This window comes from Nicotiana tabacum, chromosome 5 (genome assembly GCF_000715075.1).
Source record: "Nicotiana tabacum cultivar K326 chromosome 5, ASM71507v2, whole genome shotgun sequence".
Lineage (NCBI taxonomy): Eukaryota > Viridiplantae > Streptophyta > Magnoliopsida > Solanales > Solanaceae > Nicotiana > Nicotiana tabacum.
The window spans coordinates 97,101,120-97,118,709 of record NC_134084.1 but is presented as its reverse complement, the minus strand read 5'-3'; the positions used below and the strand labels follow the sequence as shown (position 1 = coordinate 97,118,709).

The following is a 17,590-nucleotide window of genomic DNA, read 5'->3' as shown; positions in this document are numbered from 1 at the left end:
TATTTTCGCTCCATGGAGTGTTGTAATTTTTGGATTTTCTCTCTTTGAGTTGCCTCTCTTCTTGGAGTTTATTTTCAACCTTGATGGCCCCTTAGAGTGCCTTTTGTATAGTAACAAATTTGTGCCAAGTCATTTGGATAGAGATTTCATGCTCAATCTCCGCCAAAAATCTAAAATTCATGAGTCTTCCATTATCATCAAGATTGGTTCTAACCCTAGTGGTCTCCAACTCTTCAAAGTAAGCCTCCACATTCTTGTTTCCTTGTTTCATATTGTATAATTTGGTAAGCAAGTCATTCACATACTCTTCGGGCACAAATCTTGCTCTCATAACCACTCTAAGAAACCCCCAAGAGTTAATGGCAATATCTCCATTTCTATTTCTATCCCGTTTCTCTTTCTCCCACCAAGAAAAAGCATAACGAACAAGTTTAGAAATGGCATGCTTGAACCTCTTTGTATCAGATACATTGTTAAGCTCAAACATCCTTTCCATTTGTATTTCTCATTCTAAAAATTCTTCGGTGTCACCACTTCCCTTAAAAGTAGGATGTGAAATCTTGATATTATTAGGACCCCGGTCTTCTTCTTCTCCCACCTTCTACCATGTTCCATATTGCCAACATTTTCATCATAATTATAATCATAAGCATCATTCAAGTTTCTACCTTGAAAATTCCTACCATGCCTTCCACCTCTCCCTCTAAAGCCTCCTTGTCCATTCCTTCTAGTTTGGACTCTAACCGGTTCATCATATTGCTCATCATAGTACAAATCATAATCAAAGCTATTTTGCGATTGTTGTGGCATAAGAGGTTGTTGTTGATGCTCAACTCTTACTTGTCTACCTTGTGGAAGTGGAACATGTCTTGGTACTTGATTGTTAGCAACATGTGCTTGATTGATTAGCCTTTCAATGTGTGGTGCGGTAGGAGTAGAACTATTTTGTGGTGTTGCACTAGTTCCTACTCCTTGGTAAGAATTAGGTGACAAGCCTTGCCATTGCCTATGAAGGTTATCATGAGACTTAACCATATGTTTCATGTTGTCTAGTTTCATAATCAATGCTTGTAAAGCCTCCATAATGGTCTCATTAGAGACTCCCTTCTTTGGAATTGAAGTAACTCCTCAAAGACATAATACCTACAAACAAAGAAAATATGTTAAAAAAACAAAATAAAAGGACCTCTATAATTCACTCCATTTGTGTATCCCTCAAATATTTCACTCAAATTTTACCACTCGCGTATCACTCTAATGCACATGGCTTTAGGCACACACTCTAAGAATCTCACTACTCAAGCATTTTTTTCACTCTTGGATGAACATCGAAAGTTGATATCAAACTCAATCAAGACACTTTAAGTGGTTCTTCCAACTTTGGGGCGATAATTGAGTTTATGTGACTCAACAAAAAGTTAAAATAACTAATGAACAATAGAAACAAGAAATTAATGACAAAAACTAAAGAGAAAAGCACAAATAAAATTAGCACGAAGTAAAATAAAGCACACAACAACTAGTTTATCACTAAATATGAACTAATACTTTTTTTTTTGGAAATGAAGAAAAATTTTATTTATCATTTAACTAGTAGGGTTACATGGCCTTGTCCTCCCATTGGGAGCAGACATTGGTGTGCTAGTAGTAATATTGTTACAACCAAAAGAAGGCATTAAAGCGTTTCCAAGCATAGCCAAACTATTTAAGACAACAACATTAGTGGTATTGCTCCTAGTAGTACTAATACCCTCCTTGTCAGCTTTTATAACATCCCTTAAGTAGTCTAGGACATCTGGATATAACTGATTATAGTAGACGTTGGTTTGGTTGACTCCATGTTGTGCTAGTTCATGTGCTACCTTGTTTCCTTCATGGAAGTTGTGTAGGATTGATGGATTCCCCAACATCTTCAGCCAGTACCTGCAAGTGGAGATAAGTGTATTATATGGTGGGTAATTGTTAGTTTCGATTATTGATGGCATAGAGGTTGAATCCGTCTCTATTTGGAGGTTGGTCAAGTTATAATCTTTTGCTAGTTTTAATCCGTAGCATAATGCCACAAGTTCCATGTATAGTGGGGAAGGTCCATAACTTTTCTTACTAAATCCTAGAATCCATTCTCCAATGGATTTTCTAAATATACCTCCTATTCCTCCTTGTTTAAACCTACCTATAAAAGCTCCATCAATATTCAGTTTTACTTGGTGCATGGTGGCGGGCTCCCATTTGGTAATAATTGTTAGAGGTCTACTAGCTTGCTACAATTAATATTACTACAATGAAGATATTCCATGGCTCTTGAGATAACATTATTATGATTTATAGGATTGCGAAGATTGTGGAAGGTGTTTATATTCCTATTTAACCAAAGAAGCCAAAGTGCAAAGGAAAAGAGACGGTCCCAGGTTAGGGAGTGGCAAGTAATTTGAGGCTTATATTTGTAAAGAATTTCTAGCCAATAAATGGATTGGATGTCAAGGGTTTGCGTGTTAACACCTAGTTCCTCTCATAGATATCTAGCCATTGGGCAGAAGAGAAAAATGTGTTGTGGTGTTTCCTTAGTGGTGCTACAAACTGAGCAGTACAAGGATATATCAATCCCAATATGAAATAGGTAGATTTTAGTAGGTAAGCGATCATGGTAGCATTGCCATAGAAAATACTTAATCTTATTCCAAGTTTTTAGTTTCCAAAGCCATGCAAAAATTTTGCTTGGGTTTTGAGTATTATTTGGAGCTATAAGGGGATAAACAGACCTTGTGCTGAAAACTCCATCTATCGTGGGGTCCCATATTGGTGTATCAATATGATGGTAGTCATTAGTTATTGTGAAAGAGTGAATTTCAATTGAAATATGAGATGGGAGTTCAAAAGAGAGTTTTGACAAGTCTCATGACTTATCGCTAAAAATGTCTGAAATTTTGAGATTTAAATCATTAGGTGACATGGGACCTTGAATCATGCTATGCAGGCTTTTTGTGTAAGGCATCTAGTTTGCATGCCAATAGTCAATGTCTATACCATCTCCAATATGCCAAACAATAATACTTTCATAAATTGTCCAGCTTGTGAGGATGTTATTCCATATGAAGGAGTGAGAGTTTTTAGAGTAACGACCAGCATATTTGGAATTGATAATTTTAGCCCAAATGGCAGAGGGGTGGTTGAAGAATCGCCAAGTAAGGCTTGTAATAGCGGCAGTATTTTTGTTAGTGGATTTTCTTATTCCTATATCCCCAGCATGTTTTAGTAGTGAGATAGTGTCCCATTTTATGTTGTGGATTTTTCTGGAGGTTTGGTTACTGACCCACAAAAAATCACGTTTAATTTTGTCAATTTGTGTATGGATTTTTTTAGGGAGCATAGTGTATTGCATAACGTGGTTAGGGAGGGCATGAGGGTGGTTTGAACTAGAGTTGCTCGCCCCGCAAGTGAGAGAAATTTGGTTTTCCAACTAGACAGTCTTTTATTGAGATTGTCAAGGATGAATGTGTAGTCAGTTTGCCTAGGTTTGTTAATCAGAATTAGGAAGCCAGGTATTTTCCAAAAGCTATCACTAACATTGATATTAAGGATGCTAGAAATGGAATTTTTGAGGTTAGTAGAGCAGTTCTTTGAAATGATTATTTTAGACTTAGTAAGATTTATTTTTTGCCCTGATAGAGAGCTAAAATAATTAAGACATCATTTGATTGTGTTGGTAGATTTCTCATTGGTTATTTCCATTAGGGTTAAGTCATCCGCAAAAAATAGGTGAGAGAGAGGGGGACCTGTTGAGCTTAGTTTGATAGGGTCGCAAAGAGTTAAATCAATCTGGTGGTTTATGAGGATAGATAGCAGCTCAATGCTAAGAATGAAAATGTATGGGGACATAGGGTCACCTTGTCTTATCCTCCTTGATGGCTTGAAGAAATACGTTTGGGAGTCATTCACAAGTACAGCAATGCGGGAGGTGCTAATACAAGCCATGATAAGTTTAGTGATGTGTGGTGGAAAGTTAAAGTAGTCTAGGACTCTACGGATGAATGACCATTCTAGTCGGTCAAAGGCTTTTTCCAAATCAATTTTAAGGAGGATTTTCACCTTGGTGCCTTTAATTTATTATAGTAATGAATAATTTCTAGGATGATGATGGCGTTATCAGACGCACATCTTCCTTTTAGAAAACTGGATTGAAAAGGGCCAATTAGGTTTTCACGGAAGGGTTTGATACGGTTGACAATAATTTTGGTAATAATCTTATAAATTGTATTGCAAAGCCCAATGGGTCGAAATGTTTTAAGATTATTCGTATTAGGAAATTTGGGGACTAGACTAAGAAAGGTTGTATTGAATTGCTCCGGGATGGTGTGAGTTGCAAAGATGGAGTGACAATAAAATCAAAAATTGTATTCTTAACAATGCGCCAATATTTCTGGTTGAAGAATAGGTGTAGGTCATCCATGCTAGGAGCTTTGAAAGGTTTGAATGAAAAAATAGCCCTAGTGATCTCATAATTTTGTAAAGGTTTGTCTAGGGCTGCTAAGTCAGTGTATGATATGGAAGTTAGGGTGTTTGTACGCTGGCCCAGTTAGATGAGTCATGGATTGTTTGGTAAATATTTTGGAAATATGTGAAGGTATGTTGAAGGATTTTATCGGGGGCATTAATCCAGTTGTTATGCTTATCTTTGAAAAAGGAGATACTGTATTTTTGTCTCTGATTAAGGACACTTATATGGAAGAACTTAGTACTTGCATCCCCTACACTAAGCCAATTGATACGAGACCTAAGTTTCCAATAATCTTCCTCATTTTTTAAAAGATCACTATATTCATTAGTAAGGGATTGTTCAAGATTCTTTGAGAAGGCACTAGTAGAATAGTTAGAGGATTTTTGGATCCTAACAATTCTTGCTAGAATTGTTTTCTTCTTATTAATGACGTCACCAAAGGTGGTGGAAGCCCAATTTTAACCTTATTAGTAAAAAGAGTAGTGGCATTTGGTAGGTTTTGGCCATTCCAAGTATCAAGAACAACAGAATTAAAATCTGGATGGTGGTACCAATAGGTATCAAGGCGGAAAACACGTTGAGTGTGGTACCTATTCTGATGGGAGAGAGAAATTAGGAGGGGGGTATGATCAGAGTATGTCTTTGGAAGATGTGTAACACTAGCATCAGGATAATACTCTAACCATCGCTCTTTAGTGGAACACCTATCAAGTCCTTCAAGAATTAGATCGGAGCGATTATGTCTTTGATTAGACCAAGTGTATTTTGCTCCATTAAAACCAAGTTCTATAAGATTACAGTGATGAATGCATGACTGAAGCCATGTATTGATAGGTCTTCCCCCCCCCCCTAAATCTTTGATCTAATTACTTCATTAAAATCACCCCCTAAGAACAACATTCCCATATAATTATTAGCAATATTTTCTAGTTTTAGCCACAATTGATTCCTAATTTTACATTAGTACTAGTATAAACAGTACTAAATCGCCAAGGTTGGTAGTTTGGGAGTACCTGGATCATTGCATGTATCTCCTATCCATCAAGACGAATGTGGCTGAGTTGAACAATGTTGTCATGCCATAAAATGGCAATTCCTCCATATTGGCCATGCGTTGGGATTTTAACCATCTTGGAAAATTGAAATTCATCTCTAGTGCTTATATGATTGGACATTCGAGTTTCAAAAAGGGCTACCATGCAAGGGTTGTGAGTATTGATTAGATCCCTAAAGTGACACTTCAACTCATCATTATTACCATCCCTAATGTTCCAAATAATAAAACTAGGGAGCCTACTCATCGATCGATGTTGTTGGGTGGAGGGGGTGACACTGAGTTGGCTCATTGATTGGGGTATAAGGACACCCTTCACAGATGGGCTTAGTATTATGGCAAATTTGCCTACTGCCTCGTTTAGTGGAGCCCTTATGTCGAGGGAGCATTTGTATAGCACCATTGGGCACTTGCAAACAAACTTCTTATCCTCCATCGCTTGGAACAACATGATTTTGACTTTGCATAGATTTGGAATTTCTGTGAATGATGTTATGTTTAGTGGTGGGATGTTCAGATCTTGTTCCACTATTTCTTGCTCTCCTAGTATGGGTGCATTGTGATGGTGATGTAGGTGCGCCTGATGGATATCCATTGGAGCTGGAAAATGTTAAGGAATAGGTTGTCATGCATTAATAAAGGGTGGGGTGTTTTGATCCTGTGGGACAAAGAACAGGAGTTGGTAAAGAAGCTGCATGTTCTGCAAAGGGTTGAAGTGATGTGGGAGATTCCAATAGCCTGCATGTTGTGGAGAATAGCAGGTGCTAATGCTAGAGCTATTGGTTCCAGAACATTTTTCAACCAAAGGTGGTTGATGTAGTTTGACATCGCTAGCCTCATGCCCTCTGAAATTAGTTGTGCTAGAATCTGTGGGTTTTGAAGAACAAATAGAACTTCTTGGTTCTGGATATTGAAAGTGAAGAAGACTGTTTGGCCTTGAAGGCCTTGTTCTAGCCATGTCGTTGGTTGATGATCCTATGGGAGGGCATTGGTTACGTATATCGAAAGATTGGGATTTGGTATTTGATTCTCCATTCTGGAGAGGATGGATGGACAATGGTGTTGAGATAGTAGATTTAGAGGGATTTTCCTTTGGGTATGAGGTTGTACTATATTCATGGTGTGTAGGAGAAGACATAGTGGATGAGGGAAATTGGGGTCGTGAACTAATTATTGAGTATCTATTAATATGGACTGTGTTTGCATGTCCTGATCATTTTCTTCCAAACATAGGTTACCCGCTATTGGTGGGTTAGTTTGCATGGCCACTTGGCAGGGGGTAGATGACAAGTCATCTAGGAGTGTATTAATGGTACTAGGTGTTAATAGAGGTAATAGGGGTGGTGTGCCTGAGAGGGGATTAGGGGAAGGGGTCGCTGTTTTAGTAGGATTAGTATGGTTGCATGCAGCGTTTTTTCCACGTGGCGATGCAAGGGTAGGGGGAGGGGAGGGGTTTCTTGGAATCAATAATTGATCAGAAATTGAAGATTGGTTAGCACTTTGTCCGTCCAAATCCCTATAGATGGAATCATCTAACTGCATTAATACATTATTATTATTAATAGTGGGAAGCGATGAAGACTTATTAGAAGTATGGATTTCCTTGCTAGGGTTTGTGGTAACACTATTAGTATTGTTGATAGGTTTGTAAAAGGATCCATTTTTAGACGTCGATTCAAGACTTCAGTGTGTTTAGATTTAAAAACAAGCTTTTTGGTATTTAGGAACTTACCTGATGTTGCATCAAATATGTTGCCATTTATACCTGGGGGTGTCGTTTGTGCTTTGTTATGAGATGCACTGGTTGCGTATCATTTTTGCACGTTACCTCTGGGAAAGGAGACCATTTTCCATAGCTCTTCAACTGCTTTTTCCTTGTTTATGGAGGTGGAGGTGATGGCCCAAGGGCCTTCTTGTCTCTGTTTAACTGGGTCAATTGTAGTGTAGGAACATATTGATGCAGTGTGACCCAGTCTACCACAGACTTTGCATAAAAAGTTCTTTCCTTCATACACTGGTTGTTGTATGTGAGAGCCAATCTGTATTGTTGTTTGGACCGGTTGGTCTAGTGGCACTTGCACACATAATCTCGCATACCTTCCTCTGAGTGTTGAGCTTGTACAAGCATCTACGCGTTGTAGCCGACCAATTGAGTTCCCAATCCCACCAAGTATTATTCCATCGTAGAATTATGTGGGTAATTGGGGAAGACGAACCCAGATGGCTGAGTGAACTTTATTAGCTTAGCGGCTACAAAATTTGGCTCCCACCTTCGAACAGAGAGGTAGTGACCGTTGATAAACCAAGGGCCATGTTGTAGAACTTTGGCCATATTTTTATCTTTGGTAAACTTGACTACATAAAAATCTGATCCAAGATCGATTAATGGGAAGGTTTCGTTTGGTTTTCAAAGGTCTTGGATTTTTTTTGAGATATTGATAGACGACTCATTTGCTCGGGATTTTAATTATAATGGAGAATTTCCATGGTGTATACATTCTTCCTCTATCTTCCACTGTCAGAGAGATGTGTTTTAATTTGGAGGAAATACATTTGTGGGAGGAATCATCCGTCATTGGCTTGGAATGATCAATACGGTGGTGTTTGTATTAATTGGGGCATTTGTTAGATTTTTATGGGAGAGTAGTTTCTCTTTGAAAGAGGAGGTACTTGTATTAATGGGAGTAGAGTGATTACTAGACATTGAATGATCATTTACTATGTCGGGTGGTTTTGGTGGGATAAAGGTCCGTGATAAATCCCCAGTATTTGTTGAATTCTTTGCTGAGATTTGTTGGCAATATTCAATGGGTAATGGTGAGTAGAGAGAGGGGAGAGGATTTTCTCTCTCTAAACATAGTGATTAATTTTGTTAAGTATGAACCAAAACTTAAGTAAACTAGCTAGAATATATAAGAAAATAATGGGAAAAATAAACTGAAAAAGGCTATATTTGAAATCAGGTAGAAAAGTGGTTACTTCCATAGTCCCAAATGTAATTACACAGCAGCATCAGGAAAATATTCAGAAATGTCAATTTCATATCAAGGCAAACAAGTAATTCTAGCCTAGCATGCTGCATGGAATTCAGGTAAAGCAGTTTGAGCAAATAAGGCAATTAAAACACTTAGACATGATTTCCTAAGCTAACAACAGGCTTTCAATGCAGGTAATATAAACAGGAAAAGAAACATACCAGTAATTACTTAAGAAAAACCGGATTTCCAGCAATTAGCACAAGTACGCACTCGTCACCTCACGTACAAGGCATTTCAATTAACAGTAATACCAAATCCTAAGGGGAAGATCCCCCAAACAAGGTTAGTCAAGCCACTTATCTCGAACCAGCTCAAATCAATCTGAAACCACGCTCTTGCCATGAGTACTCGACTCCAAATAGCCCAGAGCTATTCAATTTATTTTCATAATGTAAATAACACTTCAAGTAACTGATTCTACAGAGAAATTCTAAGCTAATACGCGGAATTAGGTAAAATGACTAAAACGCCCGTCGGCCCACGTCTCAGAATTGGGTAAAACTTATATTTCTAGAATATTCACACTCTCACGAGTTCAGGCATACCAAAATCACCAAAATCGGGCCACAAAAGGTCCCTCAAATCATCACTTAAAGGTCTCTAATTAGCCAAGCCCTAACCCCCAATTTACCATAAATTTTTCTTAATTTTTCATGCTTAAATTGATAAAAATCTTTCCAATAACAAGTTTAGGGACCAAAGACCTTACCCCCAATAAACTCCACTGAAAATCCCCCTTGAAAAGTGCTCCCCAAGCTTCTTCCCGTTTGAAAAGAGGTGAAAAATGGCTAAAATTCGCGAAGAAAAGTATTTATATGTTCTGCCTAGTGATTTTCGCATCTGCATCCCTGGGACCGCAGATGCGGTCCCACTTTTGCGGACCAATGGTCGCATCTATGACAATCACTAACTCAGCCTGATTTCTCATCTGCGACTCCACATCTGCAAATGCGGTACCGCTCCTGCGAAAATTATACTGCTTCTGCGGCTCCTGCTGAACCTCCCCGTTTTCGCTTTTGTGATGCCAAATGCCGCTTCTGTAGCTCAGCACCTGCGGTCCCACACTCGTAGGTGCAGTTATGACTGAAAACCAGCTGAAGCTGCAACTCCAAATTCCTTCCGTCAACCATCCGAAATCATCCCGAGACTCCCGGGACCTCAACCAAAGGCACCAACAAGTCTAATACAACTATCCAAACTTATACCAATCCTTAAAACACCTAAAACAACATCAAAATGATGAATCAACCACATATTTAAGCCTAAAAATTTTAAAACTCTAAAGATACGCTTTCGATCAAAAAGTCTATCAAACCTCATCCGAATGACCTGAAATTTTGTACACATGTCACACTCAACACTACGGAGCTACTCTAACTTCCAAAATTCTATTCCAACCCTCGGATCAAAATCTCACTATCGAACCGGAAACTTCAAAATTCGACCTTTCGGTATTTCAAGTCTAAATTAGCTACGGACCTACAAAACACCATCCGATCATGCCCCTAAGCCCAAAATCACCCAACGGAGCTAACAGAACCATCGGAATTCTATTCCGAGGTTGTCTTCACACTATTCCGACTACGGTCAACTTCCAACACTTGAGCTCTCATTTAGGAATTAAGTGTCCAAGAACTCTCAGAAACTCAAAACCAAGCATCCCAGCAAATCAAAATAGCAAAAATAAATACGGAAAAAGCAGTTAATAGGGGATCGGGGCATTAATTATTAAGACAACCGGCTGTGTCGTCACATGAACTAAGTTGAGAATGTCATGATTTAAAGGATTTCAAGTAAATATTTACTTTGAAAAGAATTGAGGAAACATTAAGTTATATTTATACTTAACCATGTTGCAAGTATAATCTGCAGCGGGATGATTATTTCCACTACTCTCATGGGAGCGGGCCGTTTGCCTCGGCAAGTTACTAAATTGTATATATGGTTCGGGTCGTTTGACCCTCGGCAGTGCAAAGTTTACTTTTATGTTGGATCGGTCCGAACGTCCTCGGTGGTATTTGTGTGTGATAAAAGAACCGGAACCCCTTATAATTCGTATGATTCATTGCTTGAAAGGTCGCCTATTTTAAATGAAGAAAGTGCCTAATTTTATTGATTTGATGAAAGGATTTTCAATATTATTCTTGGTTGAGCTTGTTGTTATCTACGTACATTGTGAATTAAAATATTGAACTTCATATTATTATATTTATTGACCCTAGTAAATGTCAAGTCGACCCCTCGTCACTACTTCTTTGAGGTTAGACTGGATACTTACTAGGTACATATTGTTTATGTACTCATACTATGCTTCTGTACTTGATTGTACAGGCTTTGAGGCAGGTGCATCTAGCCATCAGTCTGGCGCGTAGAGTGGACTCCTTAGCTTGAGACTACCGGTGAGCTGCCCTTTTGAGCCGTTCTACAGCAGCTGGAGTCTCTCTATGTCTTTACTTTTCCTGTCTATTTCCTTTCTAGACACTAAGATAGTATGGTTTTATATATTCTACTAGATTGCCCACATACTTGTGACACTAGGTCTTGGCACACACATTGGTAGACTTGTGATTGTTGGATTACTATCATGATTTAAGTTCGTAATCATTACTTTCACCTAATTATGTTTAAGTTTCAACTCCTAATTTCCTTATCAATATGGAAAGGTTTTCATGTACTAATTATGCAAATGAGGATTTACTAGTTAATTAGTGTTGGCTTGCCTAATAACGGTATTTGGCGCCATCACGACCTAATGTGGGATTTGGTTCGTGACAACATGGTATCAAAGCACTACGTTCACGTAGGTCTCACATGTTATGGGCAAACCTGGTAGAGTTTTGCGGATCGGTACAGAGACATCTGTACTTATCTTCGAAAGGCTATAGGGTATTAGGAAACTACACTTTATTTATCTTCTATCATGCAGTCGATGGTATACTAAATTTCCTTCTTCTATTCTCTCACATATGGTGAGGACGTATATGGCAGACGTTCCAAACCCAGGAGAAGATGCTCCCCCCATTGCTAGAGGTCGAGGCAAAGGTAGGGGGAGGGCACCGTCCTGAGGTAGGGGACGAGGGTGTCCTAAAGCTTCCCTAGTTGCACCACCGGCTTATCCAGTAGGGGATCCCATTATTGAGGAGAAGGGTGAGGTGCCCGCAACAGTGCTTGCCCGGGCAGATTTCATGATAGTGCCAGGATTCCAGGAGGTCATGGGTTGTATGCTGCGGTTAATGGACTCTATGACTCAGGCTAGTTTATTTCCAGTAGACCTAGCCATATCTCAGGTAGGAGGGGGAGCATAGACCCCTACTGCTCAAGCTCCTGGGCATGCAGTTGTCGTATATCAGACTCCAGATACTCTACCCATGGGAGTGCTTAGCTAGTTGTGGCAGTGGCACCTGAGTCTAGACCAGATGCGGACGGCGATCCGCAGAAGTTGTTGGAAAGATGGACTAGGCTACAACCTCCCATCTTCAGAGGTGAGCGTCATGAGGATGTCTAGGATTTCATTGACAGGTGCAGGGATAGACTGAACAACATGAGGATATTGGCGTCCTATGGAGTAGATTTCCCTGCCTTTCTATTAGAGGGTAGGGCCCGTAGATGGTGGGCAGTCTCACCTTATCGGTAGACCAGTATGTTTTCCTCCCATGACTTGGGATCAATTTACATAGCTTCTAATGGACAGGTATATTCCACAATCTCAAAGGGAAGAGCTGCGAGGTCAGTTCGAGCAGCTCGAGCAGGGTCAGATGTCAGTGACTGACTATGAGGCAAGATTTTTTGAGTTGTCTCACCATGCACTCATGATACCTCCTACGGATGCAGAAAGAGTGCGAAGATTCGTTGCAGGGTTGCACCCCGGTATTCGGGCGACCATGGCTCGAGAGGTTGAGATGGGGACTGAGTATCAGCTAGTGGCAAAGATTTCTCAGAGTATTGAGAGTTACCACCAGAGGGGTAGAAAGAAGTTGCAGCAGGACAAGAGGACCCAATTCTCTAGAGAGTTTAGAGGTGCCCTAGCTAAGGGTAGAGGTCAGTTTGGGAGGGGTCAGCCCAGTAGGCCCTCGTATTCAGCACCACCACCACCTCCTCGAGGTGCTCTAGTGAGGCCCTATTTTAGTGCAATGATAGAGAGTTCTTACCGCCCGCCAGCTATTTAGGGTTCATCCAATGAATATTCTAGTCATCAGAGTTCTTCTAGTGCCTACTTTAGTGCTATGCGAGAGAGTTCATACTACCCACTAGCCATTCAGGGTTTTACTAGTGGGTATTCGGGCCACTAGGGTCAGGCTTCAGGATAGCAGTCTATAGCACCACAGGGTTGTTATGAGTGTGGGGATCCGGGTCACATAAAGAGACTTTGTCCCAGACTTTGGGGCAAGGCAGTACAGCAGGGTCATCAGCCTATGATTACAGCAACCCAGAGGTGGGGGACAGGTTGGTAGGGGCCATCTTAGAGGTAGAAGCCAGACAGGGGGAGGTCAGTCAGCCATTGCTCAGCCAGGCGCAGGCTAGCCAACCGGCAATCCAGCCAAATTCTATGCTTTTTTGGCCAGACCAGATGCAATGGCCTTAGATGTCGTGATCACAGGTACTATTTCTGTCTGCGGTAGGGATGCTTCGATATTGTTTGATCCAGGGTTTATGTATTCATATGTGTCATATCTGTTTGCTCATTTCCTGGATAATCCTCGTGAGTCTTTGGTTACTCCTGTCAATGTGTCCACTCCTATGGGCGATTCTTTGGTTGTGGATCGGATCTACCAGTCTTGTGTGGTTACATTTTGTGGTTACGAGACTAGAGCGGACCTTCTGTTACTTGACATGATCAACTTTGAGGTCATCTTGGGCATGGATTGGTTATCTCCATATCATGCCATTCTTTATTGTCATGCTAAGACTGTTACTTTAGCGATGCTAGAGTTTTCAAGATTGGAGTGGAAGGGTTCCTCTGTTAGTTCATCTAGTCGGGTTATCTCTTTTCTGAAGGCTTGACATCTGGTCCAAAAAGGGTGTTGGCTTATCTGTCCTATGTTCGGGACACCACTACAAAGTCTCCGACGATTGATTCAGTGCCAGTAGTCTAGGAGTTCACCGATATGTTTTCTTCTGACCTTCCAGGCATGCTGCCAGATCGTGACATTGATTTCTCTATTGAGTTGGCTCCAAGTACCTAGCCTATATCTATTCCACTGTACTGTATGGCTCTGAAAGGGTTGAAAGAGTTGAAGGAGCAGCTTGAGGAGTTGTTAGCAAAGGGATTTGTGAGACCTAGTGTATCACCTTGGGGTGCACCAGTATTATTTATGAAGAAGAAGGATGGGACTATGCGGATGTGCATTGATTACCGCCATTTGAATAAAGTCACCATTAAGAACAAGTACCCGCTTCCTCATATCGATGATTTGTTTGACCAGTTGCAGGGTGCTAGGGTGTTTTCTAAGATCGGCTTGAGATCGGGGTACCACCAGTTAAAGATTCGAGACTTAGATGTTCTGAAGACTACCTTCCATACTAGATATGGTCATTATGAGTTTCTAGTGAGTTCCTCCGGCTTGACTGGGGTGCCCCAGCTGCATTTATGGACTTGATGAACAGGGTGGTCATGCCTTATATTGATTCGTTTGTTATTGTCTTTATTGATTACATCTTGATCTACTCACGTAGCCTGGGGGAGCACGAGCTGCATTTGAGAGTAGTGCTTCAGACATTGCGAGAGCAGAAGCTATATGCTAAGTTCTCCAAGTGTTAGTTTTGGCTAGCATTCTTGGGGCATGTTGTATCAGGAGAGGGTATTAAGGTGGATCCCAAGAAGATTGAGGTGGTTCAGAGTTGGCCACGTCCCACTTCAGTGACTGAGATCAGGAGTTTCCTGCGGCTAGCAGGTTATTATCACTGATTTGTGCAGGGCTTTTCATCTATTGCAACACCTCTGACTAGATTGACCCGAAAAGTTGCTCCCTTCTGTTAGTCCGGTGATTGTGAGGTGAGCTTTCAGAAGCTCAAGACAGCTTTGACTACGGCACCGGTTCTAGTATTGCCTTCTGGATCGGGGATGTATACGGTATATTACAAAGCTCCATGCATTGGCTTGGGTTGTGTATTGATGCAGGAGGGGAGAGTTATTGCATATACTTTGCATCAGCTGAAGATTCATGAGAAAAATTACCCCATGCATGATCTAGAGTTAGCAGTGATTGTTCATGCTCTTAAGATATGGAGGCATTATCTGTATGGGGTGTGCTGTGAGATTTATACTGATCATCGCAGCTTACAGCATTTGTTCAAGTAGAGGGATCTCAATTTGAGGCAGCGTAGGTGGCTTGAGTTACTGAAGGACTATGACATCACCATCCTTTATCATCCAGGCAAGGCAAATGTGGTTGCGGATGCCTTAAGCAGGAAGGCAGAGAGTATGGGTAGCTTGGCATTCATATCAGTAGAGGAGAGGCCACTAACTTTGGATCAGTCCTAGGCTAACAGACTTGTGAGGTTGGACATTTCAGAGCCCAGTCGGGTCCTTGCATGTGTTGTTGCCCAGTCTTCATTATTGGGATAGATCAAGGTTCGGCAGTTTGATAATCCGCATTTGGTAGTTCTTAGAGAGACAGTGCTATAGGGTAGTGCCAAGGAGGTTTCTATTTGCGAGGATGGTGTTCTGCGACTCCATGGTCGCCTATGTGTTCCTAATGTCGATGGCTTGAGGGAGAGAATTCTAGAGGAGGCACATAGTTCACGGTATTCTTTTCATCCAGGTGCTACGAAGATGTATCATGACCTGAGGTAGCATTATTGGTGGTAGCAAATGAAAAAAGACATTGTGGAGTATGTACCTAGATGCCTAAATTGCCAGCAGGTCAAGTGTGAGCACCAGAGGCCAGGTGGCCTACTTCAACAGATGACTATACCTGAGTGGAAATGGGAGCGCATTACTATGGACTTCGTAGTTGGGTTGTTGCGTACCTTGCAGAAGTTTGATGCAGTTTGTGTCATTTTTGACACGCTGACCAAGTCGGCACACTTCATTTCAGTTGTGACTACCTATACTTCGGAGAGGTTGGCCAAAATTTATATTCGGGAGATAGTTCAATTGCATAGTGTTCTTGTTTCCATCATATTAGATAGAGGCCATCAGTTCACTTCGCATTTTTGAAGAGTTGTACAATTAAGTTGGGGACTCGTGTCGAGCTCAGCACAGCATTCCATCCTTAGACCGATAGACAGTTGGAGCGGATAGTTCAGATATTAGAGTACATGCTGAGAGCATGTGTGATTGACTTTGGAGGGCAATGGGATCAGTTCTTGCCTTTGGCCGAGTTTGCTTACAAAACCAGTTATCAGTCTAGCATCGAAATGGCTCCATTTGAGGCTATATATAGTCAGCGATGTCGTTCTCCTATCAGGTTGTTTGAGCCTAGTGAGGCTAAGTTGTACGATACCGACTTGGTGAAAGATGCCTTGAAAAAGGTAAAGTTGATTAAGGAAAGACTTCGCACTGCACAGTCCAGATAGAAGAGTTATGCAGATCAGAAGGTGCAGGATGTGTCATTCATGGTCGGTGAGAAGGTTATCTTGAAGGTCTCACCGATGAAGGATATTATGAGATTCGGGAAGAAGGGCAAGTTGAGCCCAAGGTTTATAGCCACATTTGAGGTGTTGAGGCGAGTAAGGGAGACTGCTTATGAGCTTGCTCTACCTCCCAGCCAATCGGGGGTTCATCAAGTTTTTCACGTGTCTATGCTTCGGAAGTATCACACCGACTTGTCTGATGTGTTAGACTTCAGTACTATTCAGCTAGATGAGAGCTTGAGTTATGAGGAGGATCTAGTTTCCATTGTTGATAGACAGGATCGCTAGTTGAGATCCAAGAGGATTTCTGCGGTAAAGGCCCAGTAGAGGGGCCAACCAAACGAGGAGGCGACCTGGGAGTCTGAGAAGGACATACGGAGCAGATATCCACACTTGTTTAGAGCCTTAGGTATGAATCTAATCTAGTTTGAGGACGAACGTTTGTTTAAGAAGTGGAGAATGTAACGACCCGACTTGTTGTTTTACTTTCTAGAACCTTGTTCCCCTAAATAAGATTTCCCCTACTTGCTTTAATTGATTTTGACTTATGGGGATGGTTGGTTCGGGATTTGGAAGAGTTTGGGTTGAAATCGGAACACTTGGTTCCTTAAGGTTGGTTTAAAAGGCCACGTTTGACTTGGGTCAATATTTTGATTAAACGACCTTGAAATCGGAATGTGACGGTTCCAATTGATTCGTATGATGATTTCGGACTTGGGCGTATATCCGGATCGGGTTTTGAATGACCTGGGAGCATTTTAGCGCATAATAGTGAAAGTTGGTTCTTGAAGGTTTTTAGAAGTTCTTTAAATTTGGTTTGGAGCGGGTTTTTGTGATATCGAGGTCCGAATGGAATTCCAAGATAGAGAATAGTTCCATAATGTCATTTAAGACTTTCACACAAAATTTGGTGTTAATCCGAGTAGTATAAGTGTGTTTCGCCACATTGGAAGTAAATTGAAGAACTTGAAGTTCATAAGTTTGAATCAAATGGTTTTAGGGTGTGATTCCTAGTTTTAATATTGTTTCCGGTGTTCCAAGCATTCGAACGAATCCATTTTATCATTACAAACTTGTTGGTATGTTTGGGCGGGACCCCAGGGGCCCCGAGCGTCAATCGGATGAGGCTCGAACTAAGTTGGAAATTTGAGAAGGAGCTGAAGCTCCAGGTTTCTGTCATAACCGCACTTGGTTGGCCAGCCGCAGGTGCGAGCCCGCTGAAGCGGCTAGGCCATCGCAGATGCGGCCCAAGGGGAGGAGCCCAGGTTCCGTAGATACAGCTCCTCTTCCGAAGAAGCAGAACCGCAGAAGCAGTCACCCGACGCAAATGTGGTTGTAGCTAGCGCGGCCCAATTCTGCAGAAGCGGATGATCTCCTGCAGAAGAGAGACCGCAGATGCGGAAATAGCTGAATGTAGTAGCCTTCATT

General features: G+C 41.2%; 1 protein-coding gene across 1 annotated transcript; it reads right to left on the bottom strand.

Moving 5' to 3' along the window:
• Positions 1–1,093: 1,093 nt before the first annotated feature.
• Positions 1,094–2,213, bottom strand: LOC142180868 (uncharacterized). Its single transcript, XM_075252969.1, has 2 exons — positions 1,604–2,213; positions 1,094–1,143 (listed from the first exon to the last, which is right to left on the bottom strand). Exons 1-2 carry the CDS (start codon positions 2,211–2,213, stop codon positions 1,094–1,096), a joined length of 660 nt encoding a protein of 219 aa, XP_075109070.1.
• Positions 2,214–17,590: the final 15,377 nt, after the last annotated feature.

Coding starts and splice junctions, on each gene's coding strand:
- LOC142180868 (XM_075252969.1), bottom strand. CDS start 2,213: ATGCACCAAGTAAAACTGAATATTGATGGAGCTTTTATAGGTAGGTTT. Junction 1,144..1,603: donor CAATGGGAGGACAAGGCCAT/GTAACCCTACTA, acceptor CTTTGTTTGTAG/GTATTATGTCTTTGAGGAGT.